Here is a 21,385-nt window from a genome sequence, read left to right as displayed (position 1 = left end):
GGACATGCACTTCTCCAAACTGAAGTGTTTCTTCATGACTTTCTGCCTATCACAAGCTCACTGATGCTTTGATTCAGTCAGAACTCATTCCTCGGTCGCTTATTCAATTGGAGTGAGTGTTTGGGGCCGTTTCTCTGTTTCTGATTTGGAATATATGTGCTTTTAAAATGGGAAGAATGAAAAAACAAGTGGAGCATAGGATATGAATCTGAAATGGACAATGAGTGTGTGTGAGGTAGAGATGGCAGAGCTCTGGATCCCCATCACGAGCTGCACAAGCTCTCATCAAATGCTCCAGTTTGGATAACGCAACCACAACGCCATAGCACACTTGTCCTGTCTTTGTGCACACACACACATACACACTCACACACACACACACACACACTCAGAGGGCGAGGACCCCTTACAAAACGCAAGGTAAGCAACATCAGTCTAAAACTTTACCCTGTGTTGGTATTTGATATACTTGTAGCTGCTAGAATCTCAATTATATGCACATTTATTACATCATTGCTGTCAATGCAAATTAAAACATAAACTGAGAAAGTTCATAAAGGGTTAAACGACTGCACAGCTGGGGTCTGTACAAACTGTTGTACAAACTGTTTAGATACAATAAACATCAAGTAGGAAATTAATATGAAATAACCAATATTAAAATTATATTTTATTATATACAATATTTATATTAATAATAAATATTATTATCACTAATTAATTATTTAACAGTTATTTTAACTCCCAATGCATAAATGTTTTAATGTGTGCTGGGAAGAATCAGTCACTGAACTTCATTAGAACATCGTTAACTGACCCGATTATAATGACCTGATATTGAGCAGAAAGTTATGCATACTAAGTATGCATACGTGTTTTTCAGAGCGTGCTGTAGGAATATTTCCGAGCATTCTGAGAATTTTTGCAGCCATCTGAGTAAAGTAAAAATAAGCCGTACTTATAATCGTGCAAGAATGAACAGAAAGAGCCTGTAAACGGCCTTTATCTCTGATATTATTTCCCTGACATTCAGAGATTCCAGTATGAAGTACATCATAACAGACTTCAAGCTTTGAATAACAAACCCAAACAGCAAACACTAAAAGAAAACTTTTACTTATGAATTGTTTTCCTAAATTTTTGGTCAGATTTAGCTCACTTCTGAGGACAGTTTTGTCTCCGATTCACACATGCTTCTTTTCAGGAACTAATTGGGTAAAAATGTTGACACAGAACACGATGTGTGTGCAGATGAAAGTGTGTGTGAGAGAGTATGACGGTCATTTTAATGTCATCCGTTACCCTGCTAAAGAGGTCAGAGCTCCTCTCACTCCTATACACATCTGATACACTTTTAAAATAAAGGTTCTTTATTGACATCCATCCTTGCGTTGCACAAAAGGTTCTTTATGGTGGGACAAAGTTCTTCACAAAAGATTTTTTTAAATGTTCTTCACAATAACAAAAAAGATGGTTCTTCTGTGGCATAGCTGCAAAAATGTCATTCTGGAACCCTTATTTTTAAGAGTATTTTATAGTATTTACACAGGTTAAAATGATAAAGAATCACCACCATCATGATAATGACCAACAAAATAATGTAAAATCCACATGCATATGAATAATTCAACCAGACGTGTAGAAATGCATCACTGACCACTTTCACATGGACACAAACAATCCGACTAGAGCTTTACTTTGCATAATACATTATTTGTTGAACTTGTATTGCTCATGCAGCGACTTATGTTTTGTTTTTTGCTTTTTGAGGCACAGCTGAGCATGTAATTGTACATTTAATGTACCATTAAACACAAAAATTCTAATAATACATTATTAAAATAGTACAGTAAAAATTTAACTATGTAATAACTATATATTTTATATAAAATCAAAGTCACAAGTTCAAATATGAATATGCATGAAATGGCTTTTTAACAATATAGGCTTGAATATTAATTCAGAATTTCTGATTATAATTTTAATAATTATCATTTTAACATTACCTAATGATCTGTCAAGCATTCCATAATTCAATTTTTTTTAAGTGTTACCAATATTGCTGTGAAATAACTGCTTGACACAGAAACTGCATGAAGAAAACAGCAGGAAATGTCAGATTAGCATTAAATACCGCAGAAAACTAGGCCACAAGCAGCGAACATGGAGTCATTAATCATGATATTCTCCATATCATAAGAACGGCTCTGTTAGGATGTCAAAAGATGTTAAAAGAAAAATGTCAGTCTGTCACATTTAAACTAAGTCAAATACTCCGATATTTGGAGACTAACGTTGGTTTTGAAGATCAGATCAGTTCATTGTCAAATACAACCAAATCAACATATGCAAGGTCAAAGTACATTGTAGGAAAATGTAATTCTGGTGTGACAGTAATTCCTCTTATCTACACTTTCTGGACAGAATCTCACCTGCCATCTCGAGGTTTCTGCAAAGTTAGATGATGATAAAAAGCAATTCAATACTGCAAATTATTAAATAATTAATCACCCACATGGTAACCTGATTAAAAGCCAACAGAGAGAATTTGAGAGTGACAAACTGTTGGTTTATCTATCGCAACTAGAGATGCTGTCAACATTACAGCATCTGTTGATGTGACCTTGTAGTCTTGTTCTTTTAGTCAAATTAAATTATATTCTTGACTTGACGTACAGTAACAACTTATTACAATTTTTTTAGATTTACTTTAAAATGAATTAAAGCAAAGCAATTGCTGAATATTTTGTTTCTACTTAATCTAATTGTGTCCAATCTACTTAAATATGTAAAACTTCAAAGTTTACTTTCTTTTTCTTGACATTTGACATTTTTCAGCATTAACTGAAACTGGGCAGTGGATTTTTAGGTTTGCATGGCTTGATCAGGAGAGTATATGTTGAAATTAAGTGTTATTTTATGTGTTTCTGAGTAAAGGGAAAGACCTGTTTAATTTTCAGTTATGTAGGACATTTAAAATTTAAACATTCAATTCCGAGTTCATATTACTCACTTTTTATAAGGAATTATTAGTTGGCATTGCATTGTTAGATTCTCAACATATGGGATGAACATTACCCAAACAAATAGAGTGCGAATTGTTACCTAAATTTGATTAAGTTTGTTTATAAAGTGATACTTCAATATGCAAGTAAGTATATATTGAGCAAACACCGTAAACTTAAATCCTTTAACTTTCTGCTTCAGGTCATGCAACAATAGCTCATTTGTGTTTGGGTAAATTTTCTAAATTTTCATGTCAAAATACACTTCTGAAAAAAAACCCTGCCTCTGTCATTCCCATGACCTACATTCAGCTCCGCTTCGGTTCACGGACAGACATCATGACATTCTCCGGTCAAATCTGCTGCTATAACCTAGAACTCACCGTTCCCTTACAAGTCAACTACCTCCTGAGGGTGAACCAGAGCCCAAAAATCAGCCAGCGCACCACCATACGTCACAACTTTAGTACAATCTCATTCACTTTAAAACTTTTTTTTTTTTTTTTAATTGCTTCTTGTTCATCCACAATACTTCACAATTTGTTACATTTCTACATCACGTTGCTATAGTGCTATTTCTGGTGCAATTTTGTGTATTTTTGTTTTGTTTAACTTACTTTTTATTTGTTATCTGATCAAATGAAAACATTGCGTTTCCTTTTTACAGTGAATGCATTTAATTGCATGAAAAAGTATGTTTTTATTCGGTGCAATTTATTTATTTATATCTATTTACATCTTACCAGTTTTACGTTTTAGTTGCAGGATTGCAGATTTTTATCTAAAGCATTCACAAGCTCTCTCTTTCAAACTCTGTTACTCGAGACAACTGTGGCCTGATGCTGTTGATGGCCCTGAAATGATGCAAGACACCGAGAGCTCAGATACAAGACAACACTACGGTGTGTCTGTGTGTGTATAAATGCATGAGTGTGTGCGCACAGATCAGGTATCATGTTTTCAGGTATAAGCAGACAGCACAGAGACCCTTCAGCCGCTGTAATTATGTAATGATGTTATCATACATCAGTATCAGTATCACACCAAACAAACAGACCCTGTTATGAAAATTGTGAAAAGGAATTGAAAAAAAGAAAAATCACAAAAAGTGTATTCTCTTCATAGTTAACCATAGTAAGTAGATATATTAAACCTAGAGAACAGAATATCATATAAACTTGAGGTCGAGCTGGGTCACACTTTACAATTTGGCCGTCTGAAACAAATTTTGTAAATCCTTAAAGATTTGTCTGATCCTAGTCCAAAATCTAAAGCCTTTGATCGCAGGTTTGACAGGTCCGTAGACAGACGATTAATGACCATTGCGATTAAAAGTGAAATCCTGGCAGCGTCAGAAGTTTTGAGGCACAGTTTTACAGTGTGACTTCTATCAAATCAAAAAACTAATAGGAACACAGAACCTGATGACGCAATTAGTGTGACAACGAAAAACCAGCACTTGCTCCACAGACAGGTCTTAATTTTTTTCCAGTTTACTTTTCAAGAAAAGCCAAGATCAAAATTAACACTAGAGATTGTCTTTGTTTGCTAGCCACCATTTCTATCCCACATGAAATGCAGCTTAGTAACCGAACGTGTCACAGATTGATGATGTAAATCTCTAATGACAACTGAGACCCTAAAGTGCTTACAATGGAGATCATGTTTGTACAGTCTGACAAACAACAGCCGTAAAGGACTATAATAGATCATAGAGTGTTACACGTCTTTAGACCAGTAGGCAACATCCACCCATATCCCCTAACAACCCGACATATTCTAAATTACACTTTAAAAGTGCATAGCAACACCCTGGCAACCACCCACAACACCCTAGCATCATGGAGGAAACTTTTGCACAAGTAAACACCACTTAAAGTTTGTTTGGGAAATGTAAAGATGATGCAAAGAGATTATATATTACATAATATTACGGATTTCTCCGAGACTTGGGTTAAAGATCCAAATTAAGCTTTATTGGGACGATCCAGAATCATAGTCCATATAAAGGGGCAAACAATCCAAAAGAGCAACAGGGGACAAAACACAGGCAAAAGGATAATCCAGAATATGGGCCGAGAATCAAATAACTAAGACACAGGAAACTATGATAAAGCTCAGAAATGCAGCGTAACAACATACAAGACTTTGCAAAGAATGAGCGAAAACACAGGACTTAAATAGGCAAGCGTTAACAAGATAATGAGACACAGGTGGAAGTAACAAGATCATAATGAGACAAGGCAATGGGTTATGGGAAGTGTAGTTCATGATGGGAAAGTGAGGGAGTCATGGCTACGTTTACATGCAACCAAATAATTCGTTAGTAATGGACTGACGGCTCAGTCGGACTGAAAAGTCTTCATGTAAACACCTTAATCGATCCGAACGAAATTTCAATCGTATATTCGATCGTATAAAAACTCTGTATATTCGTGCAGTGTGCGCATGTCAAAAAAATCTATTCCAATTTGAAGCTTGAGACATATAAACGCGCACATCAACCCGATCACATGTTAAGCGTTCATGTAAACACTACATGAACTCATCGATCAGAATGAATTCAGTCCGATTGAAACTTAAGTTGTGCATGTAAATGTAGCCAGTGTGAATGCCCTCTGGTGGAGATCATGGGCTATCTAGTTGGTGGATGTAACACATAATAAGAATTATATTGAGTCTTAAGAAATTTTAAAACAGTACACAAGAAAATCTGGAGGTATTGAATATTAAATTGAATAACTAAAACTATTAAAAATTGTTTTCAGGAATTGAAATAAAGCTGAAACAAAATAAAATTATATATGAAAATTAGAAATGATGCCTTGATACCTAACTGAAATAAAATAAGTTTAAACTGAAAAAGAAAAATTGAAAATGTGAAAAAAACCTAAATACTATATACTATTAATATATAATACAAAAATAACTACGAAGCAAACACCACTCAAAGTTTCTTTTGAAAATTTAAAGAAATTATGTAATAAGAAATGATATACAACACAGGGGCAAATTTGAATATTAAATGGACATGTGTATTATGTTCTCGGGTTTTGTTATTATTAAGTAAAACTATTAAAAATAATTTAAGAAGCCGAAATAAAACAAAATTTGATAAGATGAAAAACTTAAATGAAAATTAAAAATAGTGAATTGGAAACTAACTGAAATAACTAATAACAATAAACTAATAACAATGACAAAATTATATAAGAACATTACTAAAACAAACTTCCATTCAAGTAAAAATAAAAGCTAATTCAAAATGTAATAAATACTATAATAAATAACACTGATGTTCTCCAGAAGAACAGATATTCATATGAAATATAAAAGAGAAGTGTAAGTGTGACAGTAATGACGTCGCTCTATGATATGCAGAAGCAGGCCAGACAAATAAAGCACCGAACCTCTCCGAGCGCTGTATATATTTAGATATCAGGCCACAGGGTTTCCTCCCTTTTCGGTCTTTGTCGTACATCAGTTCTGTCTATCTTCCCTATTTTTTTGCTTCATAACCTTTTTCATGTCTTATGTTAATTTTCTGTGCATGCCCAGCTAACTCAACGCCCTCCCCCCATTCAACCCACTTAGCGTCTCTGGAGGATTGTGGGACGGCACCCATGGCCAAAGCCTCATACAGACACAGGTCTCCTGAGTGTCTGAATGATGTGTTTAAAACTCAAGCATGTGTGCGCAAACACTCTCAAACACACACGGGGCACTCGCACAAATCCAAAATTGGTAACACTCCGTCTACGTCATCTTTAGTTTGGCGTTTCGGAGGGTAAGATTCAAGCCTCATGAGGGACATCTGTGGTTGTGTTTGTGTGTGTGTGTGTGTGATCGGATAGCCAGAACATCTCTGTTGTGTTAAGCAGCTTTAAAACAGAGCTCTGATCAATAATGTAGAAGCCGAGAACAAATAAAATACATGAGAAACCTGAAATGAATCTAGCAAGCGTCCATGCCTCGACTCACTAATTTCATACAATATCCAGCCTGTGCAATGCCAAACTAATATCAAAAATATCAGCAAAACAATTGACCCCAAAACAAAACAGCCTCAATTCTTCTTTATGATAGTTTTTTGTCCAAGCATCAAACATGCACCAATGTCACAGTCTGAATCAAGGTGAAACTGAAGTAGGTGAAAACACTCCTTTTGGCACATTTTGGCTCTAAAATAATCTAGTGACCTTCCAACCTAGAACGCATTTTAAGGCATCAAGGGCCACAGATCTCCTTTCAATGACATTTTATGGCAGCATTGCATGTATTCTTCAGAAAGAAAGCAGAAGGACCTGCAACAAACTCATGAAACAGAGGAAGTAAGCAAAATAAAACAGTTTAGTTCAATTAAAAAACATAAAACGTAGATTTTCTTTACTAATTATAAACAATGTATTTTTTATAATAATAAATACTGCAAATTGCTTTGCATAAAAACATCTGCTGAAAACAATTACTTTGATATAAGAATGTTTTATATGCAGAGTTACTCTCATTTACAGTTTTATGAACTGATGATGATCTGTTTATTTTTCCCAAGGGTCTGAGGAAACCGAAGTGCTTCTACTGTTGATTGGATTTGGCCCAACATCACTACAACTAAACCACCCACCACCCTGGACTTGTACTACTACTAAACCGCTCCAAAAGAGAGGGAACACCAGATTGGAAAAATTGGAAGGTGGAGCGCTAAAGAGAATGAGCGTGGGTCGGATCGGTCGCTACAGTATCGTGTCGACGGAGGAGGATGCTCTGCGTTTAACCACCATGCATGGCGGAGGGATGAATGGATACGGCAACGGCAAAATCCACACCCGACGGAAAAGCCGCAACCGCTTCGTGAAGAAGAATGGACAGTGCAATGTGCAGTTCACCAACATGGATGAGAAGTCCCAGCGATACATGGCGGACATATTCACCACATGCGTCGACATCCGCTGGCGCTACCTAGTGATCGTTTTCACGCTAGTCTTCGTGATTTCCTGGTTGGCGTTCGGCTTGGCGTTTTGGGTTCTCGCGCTTCTCCACGGTGATCTGGACAACCCGGCGGGCGACGACAACTTCACGCCGTGCGTTCTGCAGGTGAACGGTTTCATCGCGGCGTTCCTGTTCTCAATCGAGACGCAAACAACCATCGGTTATGGGTTCCGCTGCGTGACGGAAGAATGTCCTCTCGCCGTGTTTCTCGTGGTCTTCCAGTCCATCGTGGGCAGCATCATCGACTGCTTCATGATCGGAGCAATCATGGCCAAAATGGCACGTCCTAAGAAGCGAGCGCAGACTCTATTGTTCTCGCAAAACGCCATCATCGCCATGCGTGACGGGAAACTGTGCTTGATGTGGCGGGTCGGGAACTTGCGAAAGAGTCACATCGTCGAGGCGCACGTCCGAGCACAGCTCATCAAACCGCGGGTTACGGTCGAAGGCGAGTACATCCCACTCGACCAGCTGGACATCAATGTCGGTTTCGACAAAGGGCTGGACCGCATCTTCCTAGTCTCGCCAATCACAATCCTGCATCAAATCGACCAGGAGAGTCCTCTGTTCGGCGTCGCTAAGCAGGATCTCGAAACGGCGGATTTTGAGATCGTGGTCATCTTGGAGGGAATGGTGGAGGCGACGGCAATGACGGCACAGGCGAGAAGCTCCTACTTGGCCAGCGAGATCCTCTGGGGGCATCGATTCGAGCCGGTGCTGTTTGAGGAAAAGAACCAATACAAGGTTGATTATTCACACTTCCACAAGACCTACGAGGTGCCGTCCACCCCTCGCTGCAGTGCCAAGGACATGATGGAAAACAAGTACCTGGTGGTGCCCAGCGCCAACTCCTTCTGCTACGAGAACGAGCTGGCGATCCTGAGCCACGAAGAGGAGGACGACGACAGTCAGGAAAGGATAAAGCCAGAGCGAGCGAGGAGCCTCAGCCCAGAGAGAACGCCTCGGCATGATTTTGAACGACTGCAGAACCCTCGCAGCGCGGAGCAAAGGTCATACCGAAGGGAGTCAGAGATATGAACCTTTACTATCACCTTTTTGATACTCGAATTTCGTGTTTCGTTCATGGAGAAACTGGAGCTTCTAAAATGCAGAACAATGCAAAGTGCCATACGGAGAGAGTGAGCGAGTGAATGAGCAATGAACAAACAGGTGAACGTGTAAAAGCTGGAGCGGCGTGTAGCGGAGATGCCGATTCGAAGAGAGAGAGAGAGAGAGAGAGAGAGAGAGAGAGAGAGAGAGAGAGAGAGAGAGAAGAGAGAGGCAGTAGGAATCTTTTTATCCTGCACGGAAAACTTGAATCTTTTCCTCGTTTTGTTTCATGATACTAGTTTAGCTGTTAAACTCTTGATTCTTAAACGGATAGTTCACCGAGGAAAGGAAAATTCTGAAAAATGATTTACTCACTCTCATGTAGTTCCAAAACTGTATGACTGTCTTCCGTGGAATATAAAAGGAAATATTTCGAAAAGATATAATGACAAAAAATATATATACTTAATATATACAATGATATTAAAATGATATATCAAATTCTTAATTATTCTTAAATATGACATTAAAAATTATTTGAAGTATATGTTTTTAATATATTTATTATAAGTTGTAATTCAGCCTATTTTCTTATTATGCGTTTCGATATATTTTATAAATACTTATATCCACTCTGCACCATATTCGGTTGAAAAGCTTTTTTTTTCCAGAAATCTATAATTTGGCTTCAGAGGACTGAATACAGTCGTATGGAATTGTAAAAGCCATGGTCACACAATGAACTAGAGTTGCAAAGTGACAGAAAATTTCCTTTAAATTTCCAGAAACTTTCCATGGGCATTTAAGCTGGGGAATTTTGGAAATATTCCAAGTTGGAAATTTATTGGGAATTAATAGGGAAATTTGGGGTAATTTATTCAAACTGTATCATATACAAACATAAATGTAAACATGGTCATAAGCAGACATAAATGCAAACTAATACACATTTTAAAACATTTTTGATTTATTTGTGAGTAGAACTTTAATTGATTATTTCATTAAACAACAAATAAACATGAATGTTGAATAAAATAAACATAATTCCTATGACCCCCCCCCCCACCCGCCAAAAAAAAATCCCATTCAAAATGTGAAACGAAAGCACATCCTCCCCTTTTTTCAACTAAGTATTTAAGTTAAATTACAATTTTAAATTTTCAAATGTATAATTAATTCCATATTCTTTTTCATTCCAATAGAATTTTCCAACTTTTAATTTTGCAACCCTACTATAAACTGTCATTATGTAGAAAAGCATTTTATTTAAAAAAAAAAAATCTTCTTTTGTGTTCCCCAAAACAAAAAAACAGCATACACATTTGAAACTCACATGAGGGTGAGTAAACAATGACAAAATAATGAACATTATTTTTGGTGTGCTATTCCTTTAATTTGTAAATATTTCTGCATAGATTCATGGTTTTGTGTGCGATATTAATTTCTGGCAAGAGAAAAAAAAGACAATGTTACATTTACAAAGAAAAGGAAGAAAGTTATTAGTCAATTTATTTTTGCATTCAATCCAAGCACAAATGACAAGCAATGCCGGGGCACACTATCCCTGGAGATCTACACACACACTGATCAGTGAGACATGATAAATTCCCCTTTACAACTGCACTACCTAGACAGACCATGTGAACAATGTGAGCACCTGAGTGTGTGTGTGTGTGTGTGTGTGTGTGTGTGTGTGTGTGTGTGTGTGTGTGTGTGTGTGTGTGTGTGTGTGTGTGTGTGTGTGTGTGTGTGTGTGTGTGTGTGTGTGTGTGTGTGTGAGTGTGTGTGTTTTGTGCAGCTGAGCACAATGCCTCATGTGAGACGCACAAGGAGAAGGTTAAATGGCAAACACTCCTAAAACTACAGCATGCTCCTGCATATTTGTTAGATATATTTACAGCAAAATAGAGATATATATTTAGGTAGAGAGATATATAATGTAGACATTATCAGTTTGCACCATGTAACCTAATATAGCGGCAGATCTTCAGAGAACTCACGGGGATAATCATCTTATTTGAAAGGTTTAGATACTTATTTTTTGTCCCTGAGGCTCTGACAGAAACGCCTGATAGAAAACTCTGTGTGAATCCAGAAACTTCCCTTCATGTCCTATTTTAATACATTTACCTGTCTTAATATATTTCAACTTCCTGCCGAATTTTTCATAAACAGAATGGGATTCAAGAATGCCAACATTTACTGCATTTCTATTAATATTTAAAAAAGAAACTACATGCCGAACTAACTTGAAATATAAGATTGAGTATGATAGTGTTCACTGATCTATGCACACGGTCGGACTGAGTGTTGAGTACAATCTGCATTTCATCATCTTCTTTTTTCTATTATTGTGACAAAAACCTCACAACATCTCGATGCATTTTAGCAGTTCATTTAAAGGGATGTTCCAGGTTAAATAAAGCTGTCAATTATTACAGAAATTACACAACTTCATCAGCATTTCATGTAAAAGCAAACAAAAATCATGTTCAATGCACAAAGGAAGTCTATGGGGGCAAGGCATTAAAGGAATAATTCACCCAAAAATAAAAATAAATGATCCCACAATTTACTCGCCCTCAAGCCATCCTAGGTGTATATGTCTTTCTTCTTTCAGCCAAACACAATCTGAGTAATATCCTGGCTCTTCCAAGCTTTGTAATGACATTGAATAGTTACCAAGTTTTAGAAGAGCAAAAAAAAGAGCATCCATCCATCATAAAAGTAATCCATACGACTCCAATGGGGTTTTTTGTAAGAAAAATATCCATATTTTAAACTTTCTAAACTATAATCAACGCTGGGTCAGAGGTCACCCTTCCAATCATGAACGTGCTTACAGCCGTTGCCTGAAGCCAGTGATTATAGTTTATAAAGTTATGAATGTTTTTATTATAAACCCACTGGAGCCCTATGGATTACATTTATGATGGATGGATTCGATTTTTGGAGCTTAAAAAACTAGGGCAAAATTCAATGCCATTACAAAGCTGGTAAGAGCCTGGATATAATTTTCCTTTTTGGTTAAACTATTCCTTTAAAACAGCCAGTGTCTTTGTTTCAAAAAACTAATTAGCTGTCTCCATATAGGCAGCTTTTCAAGACATCGCATGCAGGTGCTCTCCATGGAACACAATAGGCTATTAGACACTATGTATGATGATTTAGATCTATGTAATTTAATTTAATAGAACTTATTTACAATTGGTTCGTAAAAGGTGTCTCTGCATGTTTGAGCAGAGGATTCGTTGCAATTTGCACCGTTTTGACCAGCAGATATCGCAGGGACAAGTTCAGTAAAAAATCCACTCAAGATGGCGGATAAGGAAAATGTTGATATAAATATATTTCACTTACCAAAACTAAAGTAAAAATCATCTGATTAAAAAATATTTTATCCAATATTTGTGGTATATTTTATGCTAATCACGTTTTTGGTATTTCGTAATCCTCCAGTGTGATGCATGTTAGCCGTGTGCTTCATATAAAAAATGCTATTTGAATTATTATTATTATATCGAGCCAAACTCATTGCTTAGAATACAGACAGCAAGGATGCTTAGGTTTTGTAGCCTACGTGTTGACAGTGAATTATTTATTAAAAAAACCTACTTAATTACCTTGATGTGTACAGTTAAATCCAATCTCTTAATTCCTGGCATGACCACGTGAAGCCAGTAAACAGCAACTCTAGCGCAACAAATATACCAGAAAGAGACTTTTTACCTGGAGAAAACGCCACCTACAGGCGTTACAGTGCAGAAGATGTTCATCCGCCTTAGTTAGTTCCACCTCAAAACGAAGATTTAGGGAACTTTAGAGCTAACATAAAACATATAGTCGCTTTAACATAAGTTTAAAAATCATATGCTGCGAGTTTCTGTTTTTAAACATGTATTGCCCCATAGACGTGCCTTAAGGGCAAACACAATATTTGCTTGTTTTCATCTACAAATGGACAAAATGATTGTCTGAAGTGATCGACAACATGTCACGGATGTTTGAGATGAGCTTTAGCTGTATTTGACCAGGAATATTGCTTTAAAGAGAAAGAGACAAAATAATCACTCATAATTAGAAACTGTGGCTCAGATTGAATGCTGCTGCATATGTGTGTGTGTGTGTGTGTTATGCCACTGTATGTTAGTATGAAGGGTACATTCATGCAGCAATAATGAAAAGATTAAAGCAATATGTGATGTATCAACCAAAATTTATCAGGACAAAAACATTTCGATTTTACCAGTTTGAAGTGAAGTGAAGCAATGTATTCATTGAGAAAGCACAGAGTTATAATAACTTTTATTATTTTTGAGCTGTACTGTACAACTTTTTTGTAAAAAAACAAAACAAAAAACCTGAAAGACAAAAATGTAAAAAATGAATACTTGATCACTCTCTTCTTCTGCCGTTTCATTATTATTCCAAAGCCTTTTATATGAGATGATACACCTGTGAACACATTCAAATATATGGATCTTACAACAGACCACAAAACAAAATTATTTAAAGAAATTATGAGGGTTATAAAACTGCCAAGTTAAAGCAGAGATCTGAATCATATAGAAATGCTGTGGGGAGTTGAATTTTGGGAGAAATGGGCAAAACTGTTAAAAACAGACAATTTAGGAGACTGAAAGACAATGACAAGAAACGCCTACGAGCCGTGATTTCTGCCAGAGAGAACGACACCTGCTACTGAAGCTAGAAGACAAAACGCCATTTTAATTTGTGTTGTACTGGAAACAAAATCTTTAGAGACTCATCTGACTGGTTCTTTGTCAAATTGAATCACATACAATGTCGCTTATGAAGATCAAAACATGCAAACATTTATGGGGTGTACAAACTTTTTCACTTCTCTAAAGTCATCAGTCTTTCAACCACACTAGAAAAAAAATTTGAAATCTATAGTAAAAAATGGCAGTTTTCTGAAAAAAAAAAATCATTTTATTAACTGAAATATTAATATACCATATTACAAAAAACTAACATAAACCCTAATGTACATAACTGATACCAAAAAATTAAGAAGAAACATAATGGTTTAATTTAAAACCATCAAACGCGAGTTTCACAGGGAATTCTGGGAATGCCAGTTTATGGCTTTTTACTGTAAATTATGATTCGTTTTTTTTTTTTACTTCCAATTTTTTTTACATTTAACAGTACTTTACTGTAAAATTACATGAAATGCAAGGTTGTAGTAGTATTTCTCTGTAAATAGTAAGGGAACTAATTGTTAACCAAATAACAGGTTTTCACTGTAGCATTTTTACTGTCAGCCATTCAGAACTGTATTGAGAATGTCTTTTAAATTCACTTTTGTTACGGAAACACGGTCAGGAGTTGCCGTGTGAGTTAAAGTGAGCTCAAATTCATACTGTAAATGCTGGCTTGATAAAGCTTGTTTAAATGTTTAAAATGCCTTTTAAAGGGAAGTTTGACTGTTTACAGATACAGTTTAAGATGCAGTTGGACGTTTAAAAATATTTTGAATAATGAAGACGCAGGTATTCCAGAGAGATGTTTAATAGGTGATGATAATATATCTAAATTACCCTGCAGAACTTAATCGAACACGACATTAACACAGAAAACCAGCGAGTCTGAAGCCCCAAATCAACCTGAGAAACAGATGTAGCCTACAGGTAATGGCTTCAACTAATCATTTGCATGCATTTATTAATACATGCATCTACAGCTCGTCCAGCAGGATGCTCTCGCTCCGTCTCTGAGGTTTCTGTTTCCATGGAAACGTAACACAGCGTTGTGGTTCCAGGTGTCCTGCATCGTCTTAATAATAATTCAAGAACAGGAAAGTATAGGGTGAAGGAAGCAACGGAAGCTCAGCATTAAGAATCTTCCCTGATTAGATCATTATTACAGCTAGCAATAAAGATTACCCTGCAACAAAGTATTAATTTGTTATTATTTATTTGTAACAGTTCTTATAATGATCTGCAGTTAAGGCAAAACACCATACGGGTGAATAGGGCAAAAATGTCAACTAATAAATGTCACTGTTGATTAAATCACAGAGTTGTTTTGCATTACAGAATTCTGAAAAGTTAGGTTTAAATATGCAAATGAGACATTATAATGTAATTCAATGTATTGGGTTTGTCATTTAACATGCAATCAAAAGTTTGGACTCTCCCAAAAAGTCTCAAAGTCCAGAGGACAGATCTCACACACACACACGCACACGCACACACACACACACACACACACACACACACACACACACACACACACACACACACACACACACACACACACACACACACACACACACACACACACACACACACACACACACACACACACAAAGCCTTTAATATTAATGACTCATGCAGAACTCTGTTGACGCTCAGAGAGGTTCTTGGAGAATATCTTACATACACACACACACACACATATATGCTTAACTTCATAAAAAGTGAATGGTGTGTGGTTTGAATGGCAGCATGTGTTGAGATGAGTGACAGACATGTATGATGGAGATTTCACACACCAAACCCACATATGCACTTACATAACTGATCATAGAGTGTCAAAAGAAGGAAGCATGTTTGTAGTTGAGCTTTGAATCCTCAGCTGTTGGATTCATTATTCACGAACACTCAATAAACGCCTACGAAATAAACTACATCAAATCAAATCTGATCAGGGATTTCTAGACTTTCTCTCCTGACAATCTTTTTTGCTCATACAGGGAATACAGGGTTGTGAAAGATCACTGCATGAAAATAAAGTTTCCTTTCGTGTTGCAGATATAATCAACCGTGTTTTACAGTGGGAAACAAATTATCTTTAACCTTTAAATCAACACGACGTTTTAACTGATTTTTATATCTGAAATACAAAACATAAAGGAATAGTTCAGCCAAAAATAAAAATGGTCATCCTCTATTGACACTGTCATTAAAATGCATTTATTATTAAAATGCTGTGGCATTTTGTGGCAGAAATCAAGCATTTTGTGTTCACAAAAGATGTCATTATCAAAATGTCAAAAATACTGCTTTCATTCAACAAAACTACATAATTACCACTGGTTGTCAAAGGCAGTTGCTAGGTTTGTTTAAAAATTTGAACTCAAAGCCCTTGCAAACTAACCAAACTCTACAAGGCCAATTCAGGTAAATTAAAGCCTGAAGCCTGAAACTAAAACCATAAAAAGTTTTTCTTTTTCTTTTTTTAAATTAGGCAATATTTTTAATTTTTGTTTAAAGTACTAAATAACTTAATATAAAAATATTATTAAAAGATATTTAAAATAATAATAATTAAAAATTACAATAAAACACAACAAAATCACTAATTTTTTAACAATAATAATAAACTAATATAACAAATAAAATCTATTAAGAAATAGACTAATTAAGAAATGGCCCTAGTATTTATCATAATTCCACCTGACACCGGTTCACTGGTTGTGTCTTATCTTGCTCACTGGTGCCCTTGAAAAAAAGAACAAAAGCATGATAAAGACTAAGTAAAGCTGATCCGTGACTCCCCCTGCTGGCCAGTACTAGCATTACTTCTCAAACGCAACGCATCTTGCTAAATGTTTTTTTTAATCGTAAATAAAAAGATTATTGTTATTGTATACGTCATACATCTAAATACCATTTCAGGTATTACCAATTCTACTTCAAATGTTAAAGCTTCAATGTAATCATTTGCAAAACTGCTGCAAACAAAAATAGTGACTGAATGACAGTGGTGGAGCATCAGATTACTAGATTAGCTGCTAGACTTCTTCATAGTGTTCCGGTAGTCGTGTGCTGCTCATCAGTTTCACCAGATCATGTGTTCAACTCATAGCACACGGCTGAAATAAACGACACATACTGTATGTGTCTGTGTGAGCTTTCTACAAAATATCGACTGCATCGAACAAACCTTCATGTAGTAGTTCACAATCACAACATAGATATATATATATATATATATATACTTTGATGCCTCATTGGTGTCTGTGTCCAGGTTTTTACAGCCATATGCTGCACAATGCAGTGACATTTTCGATTACAATTGATTTTGTTAGTGTGTGTCAGTGATGAACATCGTCGTGTTAACCGTTCCAATATGGCGGACACGTCGTTTTTTTTAAAGGCCCACTGAAGTGCCTTGAAGCACAGCATTATTCACTGTGTTGACATAACTTCCACTGAAACAGGAAGACAAGATGGGACATATTGATCAGCTCCTCCTCTATTTGTAAATAGTCAATAGCATTTCTTTTTTGGTTTACAGGTGCTCATCAAAACGTTGATTTATTTCAGTAAATCCATTCAAAAAGTTAAATTTGGATATTATATTCATTCATTACACACAAACTGATCTATTGCAAATGTTTATTTCATTTAATTGTGATGATTAAAACTGACAACTAAGGAAAATCCTAAATTCAGTATCTCTGAAAATTAGAATATTACTTAAGACCAATACAAAAAAAGAATTTTTAGAAATGTTGGCCAACTGAAAAGTTTGAACATGAAAAGTATGAGCATGTACAGCACTCAATACTTAGTTGGGGCTCCTTTTGCCTGAATTACTGCAGCAATGCGGCGTGGCATGGAGTCGATCAGTCTGTGGCACTGCTCAGGTGTTATGAGAGCCCAGGTTGCTCTGATAGTGGCCTTCAGCTCTTCTGCAATGTTGGGTCTGGCGTATCGCATCTTCCTCTTCACAATACCCCATAGATTTTCTATAGGGTTAAGGTCAGGCGAGTTTGCTGGCCAATTAAGAACAGGGAGACCATGGTCCTTAAACCAGGTACTGGTAGCTTTGGCACTGTGAGCAGATGCCAAGTCCTGTTGGAAAATGAAATCTGCATCTCCATAAAGTTGGTCAGCCGCAGGAAGTATGAAGTGCTTTAAAACTTCCTGGTAGACGACTGCTTTGACCTTGGACCTCAGAAAACACAGTGGACCAACACCAGCAGATGACATGGCACCCCAAACCATCACTGACTGTGGAAACTTTACACTGGACACTGCCTCTCCTCTCTTCCTCCAGACTCTGGGACCTTGATTTCCAAAGGCAATGTAAAATTTACTTTCATCAGAGAACATAACTTTGGACCACTCAGCAGCAGTCCAGTCTTTTTTGTCTTTAGACGCTGTGTCTTGTTTAAGAGTGGCTTGACACAAGGAATGCAACAGCTGAAACCCATGTCTTGCATACGTCTGTGCGTGATGGTTCTTAAAACAGCGACTCCCGCTTCAATCCACTCTTTGTGAATCTCCCCCACATTTTTGAATGGGTTTTGTTTCACAATCCTCTCCAGGGTGCGGTTATCCCTATTGCTTGAACACTTTTTTCTACCACATCTTTTCCTTCCCTTCGCCTCTCTATTAATGTGCTTGGACACAGAGCTCTGTGAACAGCCAGCCTCTTTAGCAATGACCTTTTGTGTCTTGCCCTCCTTGTGCAAGATGTCAATGGTCGTCTTTTGGACAGCTGTCAAGTCAGCAGTCTTTCCCATGATTGTGTAGCCTACAGAACTAGCCTGAGAGACCATTTAAAGGCCTTTGCAGGTGTTTTGAGTTAATTAGCTGATTAGAGTGTGGCACCGGGTGTCTTCAATGTTGAACCTTTTCACAATATTCTAATTTTCTGAGATACTGATTTTGGGGTTTTCATTAGTTGTCAGTTATAATCATCAAAAGTAAAAGGAATGAACACTTGAAATATATCAGTCTGTGTGTAATGAATGAATATATCCAAATTTCACTTTTTGAATGGAATTACTGAAATCAACTTTTTGATGATATTCTAATTATATGACCAGCACCTGTATATCGAGTATATTGAGCTCAGTAAAGCCGCAGTTTCCTCTTAATCTCTAAACGTTTCAACGTTACATGTGAAATTTGTCATTTTTTGGAGCACTAGCTTATAGATAACAGTAAGGCTAGCATATTCATACTAAAAGCAAAAAAGAAAAATCCAATTTTGATTTCATAGGGACTTTAACAGTGTATTTCTGATTCAAAAACATTTTATTACAGATGCATCACATTCACACACGCCAAAATAAAAATATTCATACACATATGCAATTAGTTGTAGACATACCATGTATAGATAGATATAAAGATTTTTTTTCTCTATGCAGACTGAGAGAACAGGATAAAGAAATCTTCTCTAAAACCAAATATTTACATAGCAAATATTGAATATTATACAGTGAGTTTTCTTTGTTGTGTGTTCAATACTTTCTGACTTCTAGAGCAGAAGGAATATGGAATTACATGTTTCAAAACCAAGAACACAAAAAAATCAATGACTCAAAGTGCTTCATATTCATGCAAAAGCCAGTATTAAACATCTGAAACAACACAACGAAACCATTAAAATGTCCCGTGTTCGGATGGAATTACAGGATGAATTAAGCTCACTATCAGTAGCCGAACGAGCGCTTTACGCCGCAACACCCACAGCAGATATTACGTTTGGTTGCTCTATATTTTGCACGTTCATATAAACCAAAAGCAACACAAAAGCAATTAAAACAGCAATTAGATTCTCCTCAAGTAAATGACTGAAGCACAATCTCTCTGACGATCAAAAACACTCTACAAAACACTCGCACTCACGTTACCACGTCATTTTATCCTAAGGTTACAGTACTAGAAAGTCTGAAAAAGAGTTACCACGTACACGCGCACAACTTATTTACAATATCATTGGCAAAATAACATCTCTCTCTGTGTCAATAATTCTTCTTCTCTCAGAATATTCATAAAAATGTCTCCAGCAGCCCGAAGAGACACAAAGGCAGCCAGTTCTCCATTCAGATGAGGAAGACACACACGTCTAGAGTTCTAGTTCAATACTGAGTGTGTTCATATATACTGTGATGATGAAGAACAGCTTCAGGACTTATAGAGACCAAAAAAGGGTAAAAATATGAGGTTCATCAGAGCTGAAGGTTGGCAAAATGATGTGTCAATATTGAAACGTAATTCCCTTAATTCACACGAACAATATTAAAACACAATCAGAAAGATACAGTTCTTCACCCTGCTTCATCTACCAACAAGATCTCAATGAAGACAAAAAGAGAGTGAGAATACAAAGAGGAACAAGAGAGTGAAAGAAAGAACGTGTTATATCTTTCTGGAGTCTTTAGTTTCGAAGAGCTTCATCCTCTCCTGTACGGTCAATCCCTCCTTCAAACTCTGTGAAAGAGAGAAAGAGAAATTTGATATTTTTCATACTTGGGAATAAATAAATAAAAACAGTCCTTAATAAGACTTCAGTCTGCGAACATAAGAGAAAGCATGTTTAATTTCAATCATGTGATCTTTAACCGCACATAAATTACACTTTAATGAGGAAAAACTCAACTTTGATATCATTGCCAGCTAAGGCGGTTATGGTAGATATGGAAAAATATTTTTTCAAAAGGCTGGTTGAAATTAACCATGTTTACCAAACAATTACCAATAAAGTGTTCAATTAAATTTTATTCTCTGCTGTTTTTAATAGCCTGAATAAAACTGGGAAAAAAATAATTAAAATTAAAATCTAATTATTAAAAATAAAATTCAATAAAAAATTAATAAAAATGTATTTAATAAATTCATTCATTAAATAAATTTCAATGGCCAACATAAAATGCAGTTAAATTATATTGTCGGCTGTATTTAATAGACTGGATAAAACTAAAAAATAAAAATAAAAAATGCAATAAATTATTAAAACTAAAAATCAATAGTTTCAAAAAATGTTAAATTCAATGACAAAGATAATTTACAACTAAATCCTATTCTCTGCAGTATAATTCGGTCATTTATTTCATTATTTATATGTTGGCTTGTTTATTTGCATTTTTAATGTTAAATGATCAATGATAAATCAATATATGATTACGTAAATAGATGTTATATTGCATTTACTCATGTTTGCTCTTTGTATCTTAAAAACACTGTTTGTCTAAACCACTTAAAACAAACCAATTACAAATCAACTTTTATGACTTCCCTTGGTCATATTTTTCAGACATGGCAGTTGAATAGAATACTTCAGACTGAACTTTGACTCATTTCTAAACTTGACTTGTATGTTGTTCACAACAGTCCACTGTGGGAACATGCACATTCCTTGGCTTAAAGGGACATTCAGGGGGTTTTAAACCAAAGCCTGTTTTCTATATTCACTTGTTGTCCTCTAAATGGTTTTAGATCCATTTCTTTGTTTTCACATCTGTCATTCACGGTCTGAGACTGTGGCTGCTTCATTGTGCAACACGACACCTGCAAAAGACGTTCACATGAACACTCTGTACTATCTGAACACACACGGGTGTCCGGTTTCTT

General features: G+C 36.0%; 2 protein-coding genes across 18 annotated transcripts in view; one reads left to right on the top strand and one right to left on the bottom strand.

Moving 5' to 3' along the window:
- Nucleotides 1–7,676: 7,676 nt before the first annotated feature.
- kcnj12a (potassium inwardly rectifying channel subfamily J member 12a) lies at nucleotides 7,677–9,380 on the top strand. Its single transcript, XM_077205453.1, has one exon. It carries the CDS (start codon nucleotides 7,716–7,718, stop codon nucleotides 9,030–9,032), a length of 1,317 nt encoding a protein of 438 aa, XP_077061568.1. The 5' UTR covers nucleotides 7,677–7,715; the 3' UTR covers nucleotides 9,033–9,380.
- Nucleotides 9,381–19,044: 9,664 nt separating this feature from the next.
- The window catches only part of LOC143727503 (uncharacterized), a 54,608-nt gene continuing 52,267 nt past the window's right edge, over nucleotides 19,045–21,385 (bottom strand). For all 17 annotated transcript variants that reach the window (XM_077219300.1, XM_077219301.1, XM_077219310.1 and 14 more), the window contains one exon: nucleotides 19,045–20,245. In XM_077219300.1, the coding sequence (XP_077075415.1) occupies nucleotides 20,174–20,245 (72 nt within the window). In that variant the 3' untranslated portion in view covers nucleotides 19,045–20,173. The remainder of the gene's footprint in view (nucleotides 20,246–21,385) is intronic.

The sequence above is a fragment of the Siphateles boraxobius genome, unplaced genomic scaffold, assembly GCF_051911475.1.
Source record: "Siphateles boraxobius isolate OS27281-9 unplaced genomic scaffold, OSU_SipBor_1 12, whole genome shotgun sequence".
NCBI classification, from domain to species: domain Eukaryota; kingdom Metazoa; phylum Chordata; class Actinopteri; order Cypriniformes; family Leuciscidae; genus Siphateles; species Siphateles boraxobius.
The sequence above is the reverse complement of the archived record's forward strand: the minus strand, read 5'-3'. Positions and strand labels throughout refer to the sequence as shown.